This window comes from Lagenorhynchus albirostris, chromosome 6, assembly GCF_949774975.1.
Source record: "Lagenorhynchus albirostris chromosome 6, mLagAlb1.1, whole genome shotgun sequence".
Lineage (NCBI taxonomy): Eukaryota > Metazoa > Chordata > Mammalia > Artiodactyla > Delphinidae > Lagenorhynchus > Lagenorhynchus albirostris.
The window spans coordinates 43,021,316-43,044,203 of record NC_083100.1 but is presented as its reverse complement, the minus strand read 5'-3'; the positions used below and the strand labels follow the sequence as shown (position 1 = coordinate 43,044,203).

Here is a 22,888-nt window from a genome sequence, read left to right as displayed (position 1 = left end):
TAGGCTTGCTCCTCGGAAGGGCCTTGCTTGGTTTGTAATCTGTGGCACGGATTAATCTGTTAGAAATAAGGCTCTTAGAGACTGGATTCTGGGTGAGTGGCCTGCCTGATTTTGACCCCTCTGGCCAGAAACTGGTCAGGATATCCATGAAGGAAGTTTTTAAGTTTAAGATTTTGTGTTGAAGATAGAAACTTGTCTTGAGCTTATATTCTATGATAAAAACGTACACTGGCACTGTGCATAGCTTTCTGGGACCTAGTATTGGTAGCCAGAGCACCTCAGGGCATGGTCTGTTCTCATCTGGGATCTCTTGCCCCTACCCTGCTGATCAGGGAGGATTTTTGCTGGCTTCCGGTACTTTATTCTTAGTTTCTCAAAGTTTGGTCTTTGAGCACAGTCTTTGTCAAATGACTTTTTCCCCCTGCAAATGTGTGGTGACAATACTAACTGCCTGCTTGCAGATCTGAGTCTTTCTCTCAAATATACGTGTGATCTGTGTGTGTGACATATCAAGGCAGTCGTTTTCTTGTGGCCGCTTTGCAGACATTGTGACCTGGCTTAAAAAACTTGCATGCTCTGTATTTAAGTCCAATTTGGAGCAGTGCTTTCTGTGTGCTGGAGTGATACGAGAGTTGTTTCAGACCCCTTTGTCAGTGTCAGGGCACTTTCTGTGTATCAGCACTAAATCTTCCTCCAGGGGTAGCTCAAAGCATTGTTGCTTCATCATCCCCCGCCTTAGGTGTGGGCCGGGCTCTGCCAGAGAGTGGTGGAGAGCCAGAGAAGCTTGCAGAGGAGAGAGTGACCTGCTCGCATTTTAGAAGGAGGAGGGTGGTGGGGAAGCCAGCCTGCAGAGCAAGTGGTAAGTGTCATATGGTACTTTCGGTTTACCCATTCTTACGTGGCCACTTTGGAGCCATTTCTAAAAGGCAGACATTTTAGCATCTCACACACACACACACACAAAATAGTTAACCAAATACTGTACAGAGCAGACCTCCTGGCATCTTGAGCCTGCCTTACCTTATTGTTGAAGCCTCTTCCTTCCGTATGAAGGGGACCAGGACTGGGGTAAGGAGGGAGTGGGACTGAGAACCATCTGGGAGCCACACCCAAGTGAGGAGTGGTCATCCTAGGTCCGCCTCTCAGAGAGGGCTGTCAGTCACCCCAAGCCCGGAGCCTGCGCATTCTCTGAGGGCGCTTCTGTCTCGGTGGTCTGATTAGTAATCTTCTGATTTCCTCCCTTTAGTCACTGAGTTGCTTTTTAAAATTGAGACATGGATTTGGCTGTGTAATATATATATTTTTTAAATTTATTTATTTATTTTTGGTTGTGTTGGGTCTTCATTGTTGTGTGCGGGCTTTCTCTAGTTGTGGCGAGTGGGGACTACTCTTCGTTGCTGTGCATGGGCTTCTCATTGTGGTGGCTTCTCGTGTTGCAGAGCATGGGCTCTAGGCACGCGGGCTTCAGGAGTTATGGCACGCGGGCTCCAGTAGTTGTGGCACGTGGGCTTATTAGTTGTGGTTTGCGGGCTCCAGAGCACAGGCTCAGTAGTTGTGGCACACGGGCTTAGTTGCTCCGCGGCATGTGGGATCTTCCCGGACCAGGGATTGAACCCATGTCCCCTGCATTGGCAGGCGGATTCTTAACTACTGCACCACCAGGGAAGTCCTGTGTAATTTTTTTTTCCGTTTTTTTTCTGTTTAGAAACCCAGAGGAACGATTTCTGCATTTTGTCTTTGTCCTGAATTTGTAGACCTTATTGGAATAGGTACATATTAAACCCTGCTGGGGAGGAGAGCCTCTTAGGATCACTCCAGTTCAGTTCAGACGGCTATGAAATTCTCAAACATGTGTCCAGTACTTCTGTCTGGTGCCTAAGCAAAATAAAAGCATTGTACTTAAAATTAGAGTACTCCATAGAATCATAATTTGGGGGGACAGGAATGATATAACCTTGCTTTGAGTTTAACAAATTTGGGGAAAAAACTTTGTTACAGAAACACATAAAAGCAAGAAGTTAAATCTGGCTGCAGTGGGGACAGGGGAGAAAAGTCTTGTTAATGAAAAATGGCATCATATTTTGACAGCGTTGTATCATGGTGGCTTGTGAAAGTGCCTTGCTTGGATATAGAAAATCCTTTTAAGAATTACTGACGCTCAGACCAGAAGTGAGGAACTTGTCTAAGGCAGTAAAAAACCAGTGATGGAGAGGAGAAGAAGGGGAAGATTTGAAGGGTATTGGGTACCTGGATGAAAGAGTCAAGTAAAATTTTAATTCAAAAAAATTTTTTTCTGGTACTGGTATCCCTCATGCTTTAGAGAGAGGTTTTTGTTGTTTTTTAAGTGAGCCACGTAGACCAAATGACTTATCTGTGAATGACTGAGTTATTATCTAGTTAGATAATACATGTTTTCTCTAAACTGAGCACCTGAGGGTAGGGATGACATCATCTGTATTCCTCTGCCTGACACTCTCTGTGGCACATAGAATGTTTATTGAATTAATAAGTACTAAATTCTCTTAAAATTATTTCCAAGATGTTTCTTCCCTTACAACATCATGATATGAATTTAGCTAATTTCAGGAAGTCTCATTATTATTATCATTTTGCCAATTCACTTTCCTTTCTCCACAATAATATATGCAAACTCAGGCATTACATTGTATATACCCTGTGGTCTATGTGTGTGTATGTATGTGCATGTATCTTTTTATAATCAGGCATCTTATTAATATTTGTTGATTTCATTGAATTTTGCATCCACTCTATGAAATGGTGGTGGATCTCATTCTTCAGATGTGAATATATTTATGACCTTGATTCCATAACATGCAAACTTAGACCCATCTGGCCTTTCAGTCGTTTATTCAGCTCCTGCTTTGTTGTGGACGCTGTGCAAGGGGCATCTTCTGCACAGCTCTGTAAGGCTGGATGCATAAACCAAAGCTTGAAGAAGTTGTTAGCTTTCCCTACTGCCCACTCCCTCTCCTCTGTGCTTTTTTTTTTTTTTTTAAATAAACCACAGCAATGTGTACTTGGAGTTCCCATTCAGATGCCATCTCCACTCAATGCCTTCCACGATAACCGAAGCCAGATTTCTCTGCACTTCTTCAGTACATGGTGCCATGCAAGGTGCCCAGTGCAGCATCATCTATTGCAGACAAATGTCCCTGTGTCTCTCTCTCTCTTTCTCTTACTGGAGGGAAACTGGGACTCCACCTCATGTCCTTGTATCCTGTGTACCTGGCAGGCACTGGCGGGGGGCTAATCAAAGTTAGATGATGCAGAGTGCTTGACATTTGAACATTGTAAACATGAAAGGTTGATTTTACTGAACAGTCGTAACTGTTTGGTTTGTGGATGTGAGGTGCCTTAGATCAGAATGTGTGTTTCAGTGTTACACAAAGACAGACAGAATGGCATACAAGGTGACACATTTTTACGCTTCAAATCAGTAGGGAACACCTATCTGAAAAATCAGTTCGCATTTTGAGAACTTGAAATCATTCTGTTCACTTTAATGAATAAATCATTAAGTCCTAAGGACAATTAGGACGATCGTTGGAATAACTTCTCTTGGGATAGATTTCTCCCCCACCCCCAGGATTGAGTTGCCTGTAATAAAGTCATAAAAACTATGAAATTGGTTGAAATAAGCTATGTTGCCGAAAAGCTAAGAAACAGTTGTGTTGGGAATTTGTTCAATTGTATTTACCTTGCTCAGGAAAGGCTATTCTTGTAGACAGTAACTGTGTAGTTACTTTTATGAGAGTTGGGTAATAAAAGATGATTGTTAGTATTTCTTTGTTAAAAGAGATGCTAAAAATACTTATAAGGGCTTTTTGAATTTGAATTAAGAGCCCAGTTGTCTGTTTGTTCTTTCCCCCAGATCAGGTGTGTTTTGTTAATTTCTGGACAGGGGAAATAACATAATTTCCTCCTTACTCCCTGCATTCTCCCAGCCTCTCTCCTTGCATATGCCTTGGGGTTAAGATTTTACAGTTTTCCATGACATGCCTTTGTCAGTAAAAGTCATTTTTTCCCAATTTGAATGTTTTTAGGAGATTGCTCATGTGTTTCTTACCTTCACCTCTTTTTGGGGGGACTTAGTGTCTTTCCTGTTCGACTGAGGACAGATTCTCTTCATCTTCATTCCCAGAACCCTCACAGTGAATGAGCGTAATGCCTTTCAGCTCATGGGTGCCTGGGAACCTCACGCTTGTGAATGTTCTCACTAGCCTCCGCATCCTCTTCCATTTTAGTTATTAGGGGACTGATTCAAGACAGTAGGAACCACCCGCACTTGTTAATTTGTGAGATAAGGCCTGCAGCAGCAAAGACTGATAAGCTGGAATCTGTGCTTTTAACTGCCTGCCAAGCCCCAAGCAGGATGTTGGCCCTGTGGAGGGCTTTCCCCTGTGGCCTCTCTTGCTCAGGGCACCATTTGCAGAAGGAAGTCCTTAGCGGCAAAGGGATTACTGCTAAATTCCAAAGAGTGGCTTCCAGGCCCTGAAGGCAGATGTTTCCTCCTCACTGCCTTCATATCTTAAGTCCAGTCCTTTTCCTTCCTGACATAATTTAGTCTTTTTTAAACCTCTTATCTACTTCCTAATGCATGTCTTCAATACCTGGCTTTTGCAATCCACCTTTGAAAAGGAGTCATCCCTTGGCCCAGTCCACCTTCACATGCGTCTCCAGGAGAAGGAAGTTGTTTGAGGGACACTTAGCCAGCTGGCCTTGGCCGGGGTAGACCTGAGGAACTCCATTATGATTTTGATAATGGTCGGGCCCATGGGGTCGAAGAATGTGAGTGTGCCCCAAAGCTTCTTCATCACAAGAGGATGTAAATAGAATTTCTGAAATCTTGAAAGAAGACTACCCCTTAAGTGCTCTTTGCTGTTTGTCTCGGATAATATTGCATAACTAGCAAGTGAATCAGTGAGATAAAGAGCTTTGTTTGTAAATTCTAATACTGAAGGAGAAGAATTTCTTGTCTAATTACACAGGGATTTTATTTTATAAAATAAAATTTTATACACACAACCATTTTATACACACAAAACATTCAAATTCTTTTTATTTTTGGCTGCGTTGGTTCTTTGTGGCTTTTGTCCCTTTAGTGGTTATATTTGACTGTCCAGAAAGTATTTTTGAGTGACCCATTAAAAAATAATGAGAGACCCTAGTGTACATTGACATTGACTCAGGCAGTCAATGAAATTTCACGAAAATACTGTGGAGTCTGTTTTTTGGAAGCCTGTGTAATTCTAGAGGAAGAAGAAACTCTTTGTGCCTGTTTGTCATGTCTTATTTTAAAACCTGACTTTTGAGCTTTATTTGATGCCTTAATTGTTCTCACTTCAGAACGGATGTCATCTTAAAATGATTCATCCCTGATGAGATTTCTGTTTTGTACCTAATAGAAACAAGCCTTTTCCAATTATGTAGCTAAAAGAAACCCATGTAACTAGTTATGTTTAGGATATAAGAATGCATATGAACTTAGAAAAGTAAGTATTGATAAAATATTCCTAGAAAAATGATTGTAGATAATTTTTAGAGATAATTAAGTCTCACCTTTACTCTGCCATATGCCATGCCATGGCATAGCATCCTTTTCATTGAGATGACAACTAGGGACCTCTTTGAGTTTAGCTGTATAAAGAGAAAAGAAAGTGCAATGCACTTCTTTTTTTTTTTTTTTTTTTTGATCAGTTGTTTTGGCATGGTATGTATTTTCCCATCTTATGTCCTTTTGGCCTATCTATGTCTTCATATTTTAAGTATGACTCCTATAGGAAGCATGTAATTGGGTTTTGCCTTTATATCCATTTTAACATATTCTGCCTTTTAATTGGAGTATTTTGCCCATTAACATTTAGTGTGATTATTGATATGGTTGAATTTAGGTTTACCATTCAATAATTTACTTTCTATTTCTCCCCTCTGTTTTTGTTCTTTTTTTCTTGCCTTCTTTTGGATAATTTGAAATATTTTTAGAATTTCATTTTAATTCTTTTGTTATTTTGTACCTCTTTGTGTTCTATTTTGTGGTTATTCACAGTGTAATATACACCCTTGAGTTTTCAAGATCCATATAGAATTAATACTGTATGACTGTACGTAAAATACAGAAACCTCGCAACCATTTAGGTCCATTTACCATCCATCTCTCTCTAATTCTGTTCTTTGTGTTTGTTTTCATAATCTTTCTTTTTAACTTTATGGTGTACGTATGCCCATTGCTATCTATCTTTCTTTTAATATTAAAATTTTTTTTTTTTTTTTGGCTGCATTGGGTCTTTGTTGCTGTGCACAGGCTTTCTCTAGTTGCAGCGAGTAGGGACTACTCTTTGTTGCGGTGCGTGGGTTTCTTATTGCGGTGGCTTCTCTTGTTGCGGAGCATGGGCTCTAGGCATGCGAGCTCAGTACTTGTGTCTCATGGGCTCTAGAGTGCAGGCTCAGTAGTTGTGGTGCACGGGCTTAGTTGCTCTGTGGCATGTGGGATCTTCCCAGACCAGGGCTTGAACACCGTGTCCCCTGCATTGGCAGGCGGATTCTTAACCACTGCTCCACCAGGGAAGTCCCTATTGCTGTCTGTCTTGAAGAGAGGCTCACTTTTGTTGTCTGTCTTCTCTTGCTCTGAGGCTTGGATTGTTAGGAATGCTTACCAGTGCTGTGGCTGTGTAGGAAAAACTGTATTGTTGTAAATATGTTAATTTACCATGCTTGCCCAAGCACACCTCAGAGGCATTGTGGGTTCAGTTCCAGACCACCTCAATAAAGTGAATATCTCAATAAGGCAAGTCACACAAATTATCTGGTATCCCAGTGCATGTAAAAGTTATGTTTACACTGTATGGTAGTCTGTCAATAAAATGCAACAGCATTATGTCTTTAAAAAAACAGTGTACATACATTAAATAAAAAATACGAAACAACAAGACAGTTATAATAGTAACATCAAAGATCACGGATCACAGGTCACTGTAACAAGTGTAATAATAATGAAAAAGTTTGAAATAATTGTGAGAATTGCCAAAATGTGACCAACCAAGAGACATGAAAGTGAGCAAATGCTGTTGGAAAAATGGTGCCAATAGACTTGCTTGATGCAGGGTTGCCACAAACCTTCAATTTGTAAAGAACACAGTATCTGGGAAGTGCAATAAAATGAAGCATATTAAAATGAGGTATGCCTGTCCTGGCATAGGACAAGAATGTAATAAAGCTTTCCAGGATGAAAAAAGTTATAGTTACTTGTAACAAAGAAGTATAAAAACTTATTTTCCCTGAAGTTTTCCCTTAAGATATGATAAGATGAATGTTTCACGGAAGGGCATAACACTAATTTAACAGGGTGATATTTTTCAAGCGAGTGAATGTTTCTGAATTGAGAATATGAGACAATTGTAGATGTACAGATACCTGCAATAGTATTTTACAAGGAAGGCCAGCATTGTGCCTCTCCTTTAAAAACAAACAAGCAAATAAACAAACAGACCTCAAGGTTACTGTGCAAAACACACCACACACAATTCCCTTTCTCCTTTTCCTTCTCTTCCATGTCCTTGCTGTGGACTGCCTTAGCCCTTAATCGGGTTTAGTATGAGATTAGGAATTGGTGGCACACTTAGAGGTTAGGAATTTTTTTAAAAAACACTTACTTTTTGTTGCTTTTTTTTTTTTTGGCGGTATGCGGGCCTCTCACTGTTGTGACCTCTCCCGTTGCGGAGCACAGGCTCCGGATGCGCAGGCTCAGCAGCCATGGCTCACGGGCCCAGCCGCTCCGTGGCATGTGGGATCTTCCCGGACCGCGGCACAAACCCGTGTCCCCTGCATCGGCAGGCGGACTCTCAACCACTGCGCCACCAGGGAAGCCCTTGTTGCTTAATTTTAAAAGCACACAGTTTTTAGGGCCGAACCAGAGCTAGAAAGGAGAGAAATAGTTGAGATTTGTAGATCTCAATGTAGATGAGAATTTTGAGACAGAGCTATTTTAAGAGGGTTAAATTCAGAAGCAGAATTTCCCTAGTGTGATTTGAAAGTATTCCAGGATTCAGGATTGAATGAAAGGGAATACCATTTTGAGAGAGCTCTTAAAGAAAAAGACTGAAACAGAAAGGTAGAAACAGTTATCTAAGTTCAGGGGAGTTTCCTGAGACAAAATTTGTTCCGTTAAGCACTTTGGCTAATGGAGATGACAAACTAAAAGTCCTCAAATGGATTTGACCGTTTTGGAGAGTGATTCCTCAAGCGCCTCATTAGAGGATAGCCAGAGGGACTGAAAAGTAGGGGGCTGCTTGGGAGAACATAAGCATAAGCTTTAGGCGGTGGTGGGTGATGTGTTGGGTGTCACATCATCTTTTCTGCTTCGTACAGTAGGTGAAAGAAACCTAGAAAGGAAATGGCAGGGTGGAGAGCTTGGAGTTTGGGGAAAAGAAGCCCTGCCATTACCCTTGATGCCCACGAAAGCAGGGCCACGGTGGAGATTAACATTCTGAACAGAAATAAGGTGGAAAAGGGACATAAACACCGACTAGATAATTTTGAACATGAAACCCAATCTTCTGCTCTGACAGAACATAACAGATGAGCCTCAAACCAAGCTTCCAAAACCTAAAAGCGATAGATACAGCTATTTACAGATAAGCAGCAAACATGCTTGGTGTTGGGGAAAGTTTGGCTCTCAACGAACAGCCGTTTAGCTGATCTGGAAATGAAGGGGGGACTTACACTCAAACGTCAGGCTGTCGCTATTCTTAGAGCTCAACTAGAGGACAGACATCGTGGATGAAACACCGCTCTTGATGTGGTGGGATGAAAACCATGTTTGCCCGTTGTTATCGTCATCGTAGTTCAACAAACCGTTCATTTTTGTGTGTGGTAAATCACAATGATGACATGCTCACAAAATAATGCGAAGCATATGGGTCACAACTGTTTTTAAGTAGAAACTTCTCTAAAGATTTATTTAAGTTCCTTAATTATAGAACGGTTGGGAAGACTGGCATGTGGTTTCAGTTTAGTTATAAATGTTGGCCGTGGTGACGGGCATGTGCTAACGTTGCCAGAGAGAAAGAGAACAAGATTGGGAGGGGAGCTGGTGTCTTTCAGGACCCGCCTGCCCCTTTGTCATTTTTAAGTGAAGTCAAGATCTTTCGTGTTTATACGAAATGAGTATGATGACATTTATGCTCTGCTTGAGATGCCTGTGCCAGTAGTCCAGGCCAGTTTTCCCAGCGCTTAAATACTTTAATTGGTAAATTTTCATGGCAGTTTGAAATCAGGGACTCTCCAGAGTCCTGACAGAATAACTATCCCTTTTAGCCTTTATCTGAAATTAAAATATACTCCTCATTAGATGAATCAAGCCCAGTTTGGGGAACAGCAGTTAAGTATTCTGTCTAGATAGACAAGTGGAAAGTAAATGTTCAAGCTAGGTGTTTCTTTGACTTGAAATAAACCCATGCCAGGGTCATTTGGTGATCTTCTGAACCCTCGTGTGTGTGTGTCCACATATATATGTGCACGCACAATCATATGTGGTTATTCACATTAGAAGTCATTTTGCATCCTTTGGGATCTGGTAATAGTGTCATATATAAAGCTAACTTGCAGTCTTAGGAGCATGGGAAAAGGCCTGTGTTAACCCATGAAGAGGTCGGCAGATGTGTATGGTTGGAAAAGTTCATCTGTATATTTGCCGTAACATGCTTTCCTCTGTTTCTTGCCCATGATGAAAATGACAGCGGCATCACTGAGCTCTTGTCTGGAGGTGGGAGGAGTGGGAGGGAGGAAGGCTAATAAGGAATCTAAGTAAAGCTCTCCTTCCCCTTATGAAGGTCACGGAAGACATGGCTTTCCTGTTCACCAACCCTTTACGGAGTGCAGTCCAGTAGGGACTTTGTCAGTACTTGAGAGGATCCACTCATTCATTCATTCGTATTTTGGTATAGACGATGTCTTACGTTCATACCTCTGTGGGATGCACAAAGATTAATTACACAGCAAGGCTGTGCCCCCAGGAGCTTACACTCTGGTAAGGGATCAGAAGATGTCTGCATAACTAATTATGATACAGAAGGACATTGGACATTTATTCAGGACTCGATCACTTTTAAAGTGCTTTCATACAGGTATACTTAATCCTCTAAGTGGAAGTACGTGGCTACATTTTTAATTTTGTACCTGCAGAAAACTCAGCCAGGGTGAGGGACTTGCTCGGGGTCCTTTAGGTGTTAAGTTGGGGGTCTGGGGCCCAGGGAACCCTGTCCATCTAGGATGCCTCTGCCTCTGGGATTCACTGTTTTGTCCGTTGTCCCAGTATGCAGTGGTGCAGAGGGGCATGCTTGCTTCCTCCTCGGGGATTCAGAGAACGCTAGAGAAGGATGAGGCCACTGAGCGACCTTGGCACTGGTCGACCTTGGCACACAGCAAGGCATTGGTTACTTAGGGGATGGCTGAAGGGATCTGAGGGTGAGGAAGACATGCTGGATGGAAAGAGATCAGTGTACATTGTTCACATAAGCAAGCTAAAGCAACATGTTACTCGAAAAAGTCCGTTTCTTGCCTTTTCTTTATATGTTCATTCGACAAATGACTATATTTATGTGCAAGGCTTTGGTTGGAGTCATTGATGTGACGGTTACAAATAAGGCTTGTGGTGACTCTCTTTGGGGGCTCACATTGATCCAGCCAGAGGATAAGGCCACAGATAATCGTAAGAGGATGTGCGGAGAGGGGAAGAATGTGATACACAGGATTTCTGGGTTCGGGTCATGACTGTCCTGGTCTCGGACATGTCATGTCACCTCTCAGTCTCATTGGATCCTTTTTCTTTAAGGATGCAAGTAGCATTCACTTCACAGAGCTACTGTAAGGATGAAATCTGATTATGAACAGAACACTTCATTCAGCTCCTAGCACACTGAAGGTGCTCAGTACATTGTCATTATTAATGGTGCCACACACTTCCTGAAGAGAAGCCAAAGTCTGGTTGGCTGAATTGACGCTCTTCCTGTATCCCAGCCCTTCCCCAGGCTCCTTGCCTCCAGATTGGTCTCTCTTACATGCCGTCCTGTGGCCCTGCGATCTCTGTCCAGAGCACGGAGGTGGTGTGTCCCAGTGGTCAAGAGCACACTGCCAGTGTGACCTTGACAAGTTCTGTCTTCACTTTTTGACACCATTTCATCATCTGAAAATGGGATTAATAATAATTTATTCGTAGTAGTTTTGTTGTGAGATTTAAAATGATTAAATATGGGGGCTTCCCTGGTGGCACAGTGGTTGGGAATCTGCCTGCCAATGCAGGGGACGTGGGTTTGAGCCCTGGTCCGGGAAGATCCCACATGCCGCGGAGCAACTAAGCCTATGTGCCACAACCACTAAGCCTGTGCTCTAGAGCCCGCGAGCCACAACTACTGAAACCCGTGTGCCTAGAGCCCGTGCTCTGCAACAAGAGAAGCCACCGCAGTGAGAAGTCCGCGCACCGCAATGAAGAGTGGCCCCCGCTCGCCGCAACTAGAGAAAGCCCGCGCCCAGCAACGAAGACCCAACGCAGCCAAAAATAAACAAATAAAAAAATAATAAATTTTAAAAAAAGATTAAATATGAAGGGCCTGGGGACAATGCTGGTACAGGGTAAATGCTAAATAAATTTTTAGCTCTAATTACTCTCTGATTACTATGTGATCCTGTCCCTCTGTTGCTTACATTCCCTCTGGGTGGCTCCCGATCATCTCTGTTCTCCTGATTTGGAGTCTGCCCATCTCTCTAGCGCATCACTCCTCAGGCTTTGCTTTTCAGCAGCTTTTTGCGGTACACGGGCCTCTCACTGTTGTGGCCTCTCCCGTTGTGGAGCACAGGCTCCGGACGCGCAGGCTCAGCGGCCATGGCTCATGGGCCCAGCCGCTCCGCGGCATGTGGGATCTTCCCAGACCGGGGCACGAACCTGTGTCCCCTGCATCGGCAGGGGGACTCTCAACCACTGCGCCACCAGGGAAGCCCGCTAATGAATTCTTTAGGGCTGTGTTTCTACCTCTTAAGATACTCCTACTCCACACCCCTACCCCCTTGAGGTGTGGTTCTGCAATGTTTTGCACATATCTTTTTCCTTGCACTTAACCTATTTTCTATTTTGTATCTCTCTCCCGTGCATTCCTAGCGTGTCCTTCACATAAGGTAGACTCAATAAGTACTTGTTAATAAATGAATTAGAAGAGGAGCTTTCCTATTTTAAGTACAGTATCATATTGTCCCAATTATTTTTCAGTTAGTTAGAGGGAGCAAAATTTACCTTGTTAGTAAATTTTGAGGAGGGGAAGGTCAACATGAGGACTTTCTTGATAGGGGGCCCTTTGTCATCATAGAGCGCACAGGACCGGACAAGAACCATGGCAAACCTATAGTACCACCTGCCTCTGGTGGACCTTACAGTTTCAACCATCTTGTTTGTGAAGGCAGTAGTTCTGTGTTTAGCTTAGTGATGGTAATATCAGCTATTTGGTATTTGATAACATTTTTCTAATGATTGAAAAAAATTTTTCTCATTGTTTCGAAACTCCAGTGTATTGTCCTGGAAATAGCAACATTATCCAGTTGTGGACATGTGGACATGTACTCTCTATCTTTAGAGTACTATACATCAGTACCGTTTCAGTTAAGAGAGAATGCATAGGAGAAGGTAACACGGGCCACAAACAATGGATAGCTTTATTTATTTACTTTAAGAATTTGAAAGAAATAAAATGTGATATCTCAGTTTTCTATCTAAAGCGTATCAGTGACCCTTTAAAGAGCCTGTAGTTAGTTATATCTGATAAACACATAATAATGAGCTGAATTTTAAGGACTTTTTTCCCATTATCCCCTGCAGCTTTGCCCTGTCAGATGAAGCATACAGATCCCTAAGAGATCAAGATAAAGACCAGTGTATTCTGATTACTGGGGAAAGCGGAGCAGGAAAAACAGGTAAGGCCACTGGACAACCTTACTTTCTCCTGTAGAAGGGTAAACGCTGCACAGAATGACGATGGCAGAGCGGGTGGATGGAGCCTTATTAGCATGATGCTCACAGGACTCATGCTGGGAAGGCTAGTGATTAGGATCCTGGAATGTTCTCCGGGAAGGACTTGCCTCATCTCTCCCGTGAAGGAGCAGGCACCTATCAAAAGGGTTCCAACCAATGTGGGAGTGTCTTTCTGGATTCTAGACCTTTCTGTTGCAGTTCCTGCGTACTTCAAGGTCTTTTACCTTCCCTCCAAGACACCAAGGTCTAGTGCGAGGTCTCACCACTTCCCTAAGAAATGCCAGACTGTTTGGGTTTGGAGATCCCACAACCACAGACTATCTCTCTGCTAAAAAGTGAGGGAGGGCGCCAGGAAAATGCTGGATTTCACTGTAGAAAAGTCTTCCTCTGAAGCCTGAAGAATTGAGATTTTTGTACACATTTTTAGACAGGCTGGCAACCTCCCCATAAAACAACCCCTCACATGGGGAGGGAGTGTGCTTTTTTTTTCTTGTGCTTTTAATAAAAGCAATCTGTGTGATTGTCTTGAGTGAGAAAGCGATTTTACACATGGTGCCCAGCTACCTGGAAAACGTTCAAAAGAGCTGTGATCTCTGAGCCCAAACTTGGACAGGTTAGAACTGCTGTTGTCAGTAGGTTTCTTTGATGGAACTGATGAGTCCAGGAAAGAGGAGGATAGTATTTTCATAACTGGTTCATCTGTAAGATGTTCTTGTTTTATAGATAAGACTCTGATCATTGGTCATTTCTGCTAGTTTGCCAAAGTGGGATTTAAATGCTTCAACTTTACTTGGCTACTTAAGTATCAGATTAATAACTTTGATTTCCTGATGCTCAAGAGAAGAAAATCCCCCGTGGATATTTCAGTCAACTGACTGAATCCATTTTGTTCATTAGCCCTTAGTTAGATTTGTGTCTTTAAACTCTCCCTATCTGCGCTGAAATGGCTTTTCTTTCTATACCGATTTCTTCCTCCACTTTCTTAAGGAGTACCTCTTCCCTACCCCTCAATGTAGCTGGAGAAAGAATGGCTAGATAAGATGTGTCCAGCTCCCTTCCCGGAGCCTTTGGAGACATAGTGCACTGTTTCTTTGCAAGGTTGTGCAGGTTCTAGGCTCTGGATGGGCAGAAATGGAGGGGAAAAGAGTGGCATGTAAGAATCTAAGGTAACAGAGAGCACAGACTCATATAATTGGAAGGGATCTTAGTTAGAGACCATTTAGTGTAGGGTCCTCCCCAGGGACAGCCGAACTCCTTTTATAGTGATGCAGGGCTCACTGCTTTGTAAGGTGGCCCATGGACTTTGTCACACAGGTTTGGGAACAAAAGTTCTTCCTTACCTAGAGGTGAATTCTGCCTCTATGTATTCGTCTTAACTCTGCAGTCTGGGACCTTACCAAATTAGTCTACTTTCTCTCCTACAGGACAATCACTTAATTCTTTGAAGTCATCCATCAAAGCTTCCTAGGGCTAAAAATCCCTTTTCTTTAAAAATTTCTCATGTGATACACATTCATTTATTCATTCATCTAGGAAAATTCCTGAGTACCTACTAGGTGAAAGGTACTGCAGTAGGTACCAGTGATACATTGGTGAGCCAGACACCATTCCTGTCCTTGTCAAGTTTATAGTGTAGTACAGGAGATAAACAATAGCTCTGCGCTATATATGTACATACATCTAAATGTATACAGGTCTACATACAATTTATATACAGAACATTAAGTGTAGTGAAGTGAGGTGTACACTTGTAAGGGTGTGTATACGAACATGTAACAGGAGGATTGAATCTCGTTCCCAAATCCCTCACTGTCATGGTCATATTATTCTAGCGTCTGCCCAGTTTGTCAATATGCTTTATAAAATTGCATCCCAAGAAGTAAACAGAATACTTCAAATTTGCTCCTGGTTATTGTGAAACTATTGCCCTCTTAACGTGGATACGAGACTTCTATTCATGTGGTACGTGTATTGACTCATATTGCTCTTTTCATCGAGCAAGGTGTTATAGGTTTCTTGTATATTAACTTCTGTTTGGTCAGATTTTCTCAGTTGGGTATTGTTCAACAAAATTATTTTAAGCCTACATGTAGAATCTTTTGTTTATGATTCTGTTCCCTCCCATAGAACCACTGCCGTGCCATTGGGAAATAATAATAGTAGCTAACTTACATGAGCACTTACCACGTGTCGGGCGTTGTGGTTAGCATATTGCACGTATGAGATAAGTATTCTTATCCCCATTTTTATGATGGAGAAATTGAGCCACAGAAAGGTTAGACAACTTGCTTAAACTTAGAATTAGAATCCCATTTTCTAATGCTGTCAACCCTACCTCACAGTGCGTAAGTGGCAGAGCTGGCATCTTAAACGCAGGTAGATATATAGCTCTAGAGACCCCACTTGTCTCAGCTCAGGCTGCTGTAACAAAATACCAGAGACTGAGTGATTTAAACAACAGACATTTATTTCTCATAGTTCTGGAAGCTGGGAAGTCCAGTCAAGGTGCCTGGTGAGGACCTTCTCTCTGTGTCCTCACATGGGAGGAGAGTTTAAAAGTGAGCCTGAGCAGGCTCTGGTCTTCTTCCTCTTATAAGGACGTTAATCCCGTCACCGAGGTCCTACCCTCATGTCCTCATCTAAACCTAGTTACCTCCTGAAGGCCCCATCTTGGAGGTTAAGGTTTCAGCATATGAATTTCAGGGGGACACAAACATTTAATTCATGGCACCATCTTTATCCACTATGCTAAGCTGTATCTTCATACTTTGAACATGATTCTTTTTGAGTGCCATTAAACCCATTGCCCTTGTTGGTAATTTTTTTTTTTTTTTAAACTAGCCTCCAGTGTCTCTTTAAGGCAGGGATTATGTTTTCTTCATCTTTGTGTCCCTATAGCCTGACTTAATGCCTGGGACCCATTAGGCAATCACTACATATTTGAATGATTGAATAAATGCCATCCTCCAACCCGAGCCTCCTTCTGTGTCTTAATTTAAGAAATTGACAGAAATACTGAATCAGACCAGGACAAAGACTGATCCTGACAACTGAAAATTGAAATATAGTTAATTCATTAAAAGTTAATTTGGCGGAATTCCCTGGCAGTCCAGTGGTCACGACTCTGAGCTCTCACTGCCGAGGGCCCGGGTTCGATCCTTGGTCGGGGAACTAAAAATCCCATAAGCCTCGTGGCACAGCCAAAAAGAAAAAAAAAATTGTGTTGATTAGTTCTGGATCATCTTTCTTTATCTTTCTATATTCTCTTTAGGGTGGTCACAACTAGTCTCAGATTATGTCTTTGCCTCCTAAACTGTACACTCCACTCAGTACCTCTTACTTTGTCTTCCAGCTTACACATCCAGTACCTGCTTGACAGTCTATGTGGGTTCTCAGAGGCATCTCAAACTAAGCACGCCCTAAATCGAACTTTTGATTTTACCCTCCTACCCAAACTTCCTGGTCTCAATAAATGGGACCACCCATCAGCCTAGTTTCTCAAGCTAGAGATGTAACAGTCATCCTTGATATTTTCCTTTCCTGTATCTTCCACATGAATCCCATTTTCTAATCCTGTCAACCCTACCTCTAAAATATATCTCATGCCAAGTTCTTTCTTCCTTTTCTTTGTATCCATATGGCGACTCTAGTTAGACTAAGCCACCGACCATTACTTCCTTTGAGGACTGTTTGTAGCAATGTCTAACAGGTCTCTTCTTTTCCCCCTATGCTTGCCTACAGTTTTTTTTTTCACAGACACCAGAATGATCTGTAAAACTGAAAACTGGATCAAACCCTTGGCCTGATAAAAAAATTTTGTTTCGAGTTACCTTTTTGTGTGTGTGTGTGATGAGAACTTTTAAGATCTACTGTCTTAGCAACTTTTTTATTTAGCCTCACCACACGGCATGCAAGATCTTAGTTCCCCCACCAGGGATCGAACCCATGCTCCCTGCAGTGAAAGCGCAAAGTCCTAACCACTGGACCGTCAGGGAATTCCTCTGAGCAACTTTTAAGTATACAATACAGTGTTAACTATAGTCGCCATGATGTACATTAGATCCCTAGAACTTCATCTTATAACTGGAAGTTTGTACCTTCTGATCACCTTTCACCCATCTCCATTTCCCCCGTCTCCTTCTCAAACCAGCAATCTACTCTTCTCTTTGTTTCTATGAATTTGTCTTTTTTTTTTTTAGATGCCATATATAAGTGAGATCATACAGTATTTGTCTTTCTCTGACTTATTTCAGTTAGTATAATGCCTTCACGGTTCATCCGTGTTGTCACAAATGGCAGGATTTCCTCCTTTTTTTTTTTGGCTGAACAATAGTCAGTTGTGTGTGTGTATGTATATATATATGTATATATATACATACACACACACACCACATTTTTCTCTATTCATTCGTCCGTAGACCGACCGACACTTGTTTCCATTTCTTGACTATTGTAAATAATGCTGCAATGAACATGGGAGTGCAGATATCGCTTCAACATAGTATTTTTTTTTCCTTTGAATATATACCCAGGAGTGGTATTGCTGGATCATATATGGTAGTTCTATTTTTAATTTTTTGAGGAACTTACATACTGTTTTCCATAGTGGCTGCACCAATTTACATTCCCACCAAGAGTGCATAAGAATTCCCTTTTTCCACATCCTCTCCAACGCTTACTTCTTGTGTTTTTTTGATATTAGCCATTCTGACAAGTGTGAGGTGGTATCTCATTGTGGTTTTGATTTGCGTTTCTCTGATAATTAATGATGTTGAGCATCTTTTCATGTGCCTGTTGACCATCTGTATGTCTTCTTTGGAAAAATGTCTATTCAGGTCTTCTGCCTATTTTTTAATCGGATTGTTTGGGGTTTTTTTGGTTGAGCTGTATGAGCTATTTATGTATTTTGGATATTAACCCCTTATTGGTCATATTATTTGCAGATATTTTCTCCCATTCAGTAGGTTGCCTTTCCATTTATTAATCATTTCTTTTGCTGGCAGAAGCTTTTTAGTCTGATGTAATCCAACTTGTTTATTTTTGCTTTTGTTGTTTGTGCTTTGGGTGTCATATCCAAAAAATCATTGCCAAGACCAGTGTCTAAAAGTTTTCCCCTATGTTTTCTTTTAGAAGTTTCACGGTTTCAGGTCTTACATTTAAGTCTTTAATCCATTTTGAGTTAATTTTTGTGGGTGGTAGTTAATTTTTGTCAGTTCCATTCTCTTACATGTGTATATCCAGTTTTCCCAACACCATTTATTAAAAAGACTGCCTTTTTTCCATTGAATATTATTGGCTCCTTTGTCAAATATTAGTTGACTGCTTATGCATGGGTTTATTTCTGGTCTCTTCATTCTGTTTCATCTATGTGTCTGTTTTTATGCCAGTATCATACTATTTTGATTACTGTAGCTTTGTAGTATAATTTGAAATCAGGGAGTATGATGCCTCTAGCTTTGTTCTTCTTTCTCAATACTGCTTTGGCTATTTGGGGTCTTTTGTGCTTCCATATGAATTTTAGGCTTGTTTGTTCTATTTCTGTGAAAAGTGCCATTGGAATTTTGACAGGGATTGTATTGAATCTATAGATAGCTTTGGATAGTATGGGATGTTTTAACAATATTAATTCTTTCTGTTCATGAATGTGAAATAGCTTTCCATTTGCTTGTGTCACTTAAATTTCTTTCACCAATGTCTTATCATTTTCAGTATACAGATCTTTCACCTCTTGGTTAAATTTATTCCTAAGTATTTTATTGTTTTTGTTGCTATTGGAAATGGGATAGTTTTCTTTATTGCTTTTTAAAATTATTTATTGTTAGTATAAAGAAATGCTACTGATTTCTGTATGTTGATTTTGTATCCTACAACTTTACTAAGTTAGTTTATTACTTCTTACAGTCTTTTTGGTGGAGTCTTTTGGATCTTCTGTACATAAGATCCTGTCATCTGTAAACAGAGACGATTTTACTTCTTCCTTTCTGTTTCTGATGCCTTTTATTTCTTTTTCTTGCCTAATTGCTCTGCCTGGGACTTTCAGTACTATGTTGAATAGGAGTGGGGAGGGTTGTCTTGTTCCTGATCTTAGAGGAAAAGCTTTCAACCTTTCACCATTGAGTATGATGTTAGTTGCCTGCTTGTCCTGTATGGCCTTTATTATGTTGATGTATACTCCTTCTTTATCTAATTTGTTGAGAGTTTTTATCATGAGAGGATGTTGAATTTTGTCACATGCTTTTTCTGGACTTATTGAGATGATCATATGATTTTATTCTATTAAAATGTGATGTATGTGTTAAATGTGAGGTATCACATTTATTGATTTGCATGTGTTGGACCATCCTTGCATCCCACGGATGAATTCCACTTGATCATGGTATATGGTCCTTTTAATGTGCTGTTGAATTCAGTTTGCCAGTATTTTGTGAATTTTGGCCCTTATATTCATTAAGGATATTGACCTATAGTTTTCTTTTCTTGTAGTATCCTTATCTGGCTTTGGTATAAGGGTAATGCTGGGTTTGGAAGTGTTCCCTCTTCTTTGTATTGCAAGAGTTTGAGATAGTTCTGGTCTTGGGCTTTTCTTTTGGGGAGGTTTTTGATTACTGACTCAATCTTCTTAGTAGTAATCGGTCTGTTCAGATTTTCTATTTCTTCATGATTCTAGGAACTTATCCATTTCTTCTAGGTTGTCTAATTTGTTAGCATATAATTGTTCATAGTAGTCGCTTATGTTCCTTTATTTCTGTGGTATCTGTTGAATGTCTCCTTTTTCACTTATAATTTTATTTATTTGAGCCCCTTTTCTTTTTTTCTTGGTTAGTTTGCCAATTTGGTTTATTTTTTCAAAGAACCAACTTTTAATTTTGTTAATCTTTTCTACTGCTTTCCTGATTCTCTGTTGCATTTATTTCTGCTCTAATCTTCATTATTTCCTCAAAAAAGCTGTATCTTCTGCTGAGATTGGGCTTAGTTCTTGTTTTTCTAGTTTTTTGAGGTATAATGTTAGGGGTTTTTTAAGATCTTTCTTTTATTCTTGATGTATGCATTTATAGCTATAAAATTTCCTCTTGGAACATTCTTGCTGCACCTCATCAGTTTTGGTATATTGTTTTTCCATGTTTGTTTGCATCAAGCTTTTTTTTACATAAAAATATTTAATAGTTTCCATTGCACCAAATATAAGCCAAACCCCGTGTGCCTGTCACACAAGATTCTGCTTGATCTAGCCTCGACCTTGTTCTTCACCTTCCCCTCACGCTTCCCCCCTTCTAATGGCAGCTCATGTTACTTTTCACTAAAAGGCTTGCTGTTTATTGTATGTAGCCAGTGTCATTATATAGAGTTTCCCACCCCTTTTTAGATCATTCATTTGAACTCTGGATATAGGCTCTTACCACTGTTTACTCAGAAATTTGTGATATCTTTGGTTGTTTAGAACTCTTTCTTTCCAGTAAGAACTTTAAGAGGACATTGGTATCTTGGGGGAAAGTTTTTGCTCCTTCCGTGTCACTAACCAGTTCTTTTCTTGTGAAACAGAATTTAATTCTTAGAAGCAATACAGCTTCTTGTTTGCTTCCAGCTTAACCAGTGAAAATGGTGGCAAGGCAAGTTAAAAACTGTGTTCCTGACAGAAGTCATTTGTATTAGTGACGTATCTCATGCCACCTACCCCTACCTCAATCCCTTTGACTGTATCTACAAGCCTATTCATTTCACATGTTGTTTCCTTTTTTAAAGCATAAGGGAGGAAGAGATGAAAATATTCCTAAGCCTATTCACTTTTTTAGATTTTTACTCATTCTTCATCATGTCTAAAGATTTCTTTGAATATCTGATTGTTTCAGTTTGTTCCTGAGTGAGTCATCAGAAGTGGGTTGTGGTCACTGGTTTGATTGGTATTGGCCAGTTCTTCATCTCCTCTGGAACATGTGTTCCAAGAAGACAGCACATCCACTCATGAGCCATGTTAGTATATGACCTCCTCCTTCTCAGAGAGTTGTAAACCATACTGCTTCCTCCTGGAGCAAAATCCCATCTCCTGGTAGGCTCGTGTACCTTCTTTATTAAGAAACTGAGTGGAGGTTGCTGTTACTGTTTCACAGGGAGGGCATTCATTCTTTTCTGAGAAAAACAAAAACACCTTATTCCTCTGGTGGAAATCTAGTGGCACATGGAGTTCATTCTTCTTTTCTATATTTTTCTCTTCTCTTTTCTCTTCTATTTTTCTAGCCAATAACTTGTCCTCTTTGTTTCAGTGTCCCATTCACCACTTGAAATCCTATCGTTTTCCCTGGATTTAGTCCCTTCTAGGACCCCTTTGCCCTCTGTCATAAGCTGAAGAATGGACAGCTGCTTCACAGGGTCATCACCTCCTCCTCTGGTAGGAAGCTCTATTTACAGGTGCTGCTTCAGCAAGAGGCTGGAGAGGGTACCACAGACACCCTGGAGCAGTACGTCTCAAACCTTCCACTGGGAAGCACCAGGTTCCCTTCTCTTGCAGTCTGCTGCTGACCAATACCAGAAAAATAAAAGAAGACATAGAAAATTCAGGCCCCGATTTCTGTTTAGCTTCCACAGACAAACTACCGAATTGCTACAGAAACTTCTCAACGCCTACTCTCATATGTAGATAGACCAGTAGCAGTCCAGGGGCCAACCAGCTTTTGAGTAGTGCTGGTCGTCAGACCGTACTTTGAGTAGCAACTGTCCAGCAACTGTCCAGCAACTGACCAGTAGCAGTCCAGGGGCCAACCAGCTTTTGAGTAGTGCTGGTCGTCAGACCGTACTTTGAGTAGCAACTGTCCAGAAGTCTCTTGAAGTATTTGTCTTGTTTTTGAGCTACTGTGCTTTTTAGATCTGGTGATGTTTCACTTGTCCGTTATCATTAAAATCCTGGTGCTGGGCAGTGGACACTACTCCTGAGAGCTGCTGTTTTTAAGTATCTACTCAGCTATACTCTTTGGTAGCTGCTCAGCCCTTTCTTTACATTTATAGATCCCAATAGCATCTCCTACCTCTCCATTTCCATAGAGACATCTAGTGTTTTACTTATGTATTCCCATCTTTTTCTACTTTTCTTTCTTTTTGAAAGCAGGAGTACAGAAATTGTTTCAAATTGTATTAAGGTTTTAATTGTCATCAGACTATAGTTTTGAGTAGACTCTGTGTTGTTTAATGTCTCTGTTTCATGGAGATTACTTACGGGAAAATGAAATGATGGAAAATAATACAGAGATTGCAGTACAGTGTGTGAGGAATTTCAAGAAGGGGTTTACTCTCAATTCTGTGGGGAAGGGGTTTACTCTCAATTCTGTGGGGAAGAGGAATGCCAGGCCATTTTGGAAATGTCACATTATCTTAGTCACCAAAATTTTTTTGAATACATGTAGCTATTAGCATTTTTGTGTTAGTGAATGAATGAAAGAAGAAGATAACTAACATTTATCGAGGGCCTGGAACGTGCTATGTACTTACGTATAGCATCTCTTTTCAGTGAGAGTTTTTGCTTAATAGCATATACAGAACCACCATGTAGTATCCGAGGGCTCATTTTATAAGAAGTAATTAAGTTAACGAGGTTGTAAACCCCCCTGGCAGATGATGATGTTACTGGTCTTAAACACTGGAGACACTCTTACACTGTAGGATTGTATAATGTGGGCAATCAGGGAGAGGCATGAACATTTTGAATCCTTTGGGGGCCTATTTAATTCATTACTGCTGTGCTAAATAAAAAATCCATCATGCCTCATAAAAGTGCCCAACTATTTCTAGGCAGGGAACTCACAATTCACTATCATGAATACAAATAGTCTGTGGGAAATCATTCAAGCACCGATGGGGGCAGGCAGG

General features: G+C 40.9%; 1 protein-coding gene across 8 annotated transcripts in view; it reads left to right on the top strand.

Annotated features, from left to right (window-relative positions):
- The window catches only part of MYO1B (myosin IB), a 184,036-nt gene that overhangs the window by 74,683 nt on the left and 86,465 nt on the right, over nucleotides 1–22,888 (top strand). For 7 of the 8 annotated variants that reach the window (XR_009541113.1, XR_009541114.1, XM_060152411.1 and 4 more), the window contains one exon: nucleotides 12,881–12,975. The exons of the other annotated variant lie outside the window; for it this stretch is intronic. Coding sequence is in view for 5 of the 7 variants with exons in the window: in XM_060152411.1 (XP_060008394.1) it covers nucleotides 12,881–12,975 (95 nt within the window). In the remaining 2 variants the exon portion in view is untranslated. The remainder of the gene's footprint in view (nucleotides 1–12,880; nucleotides 12,976–22,888) is intronic. 8 annotated transcript variants of the gene reach the window in all.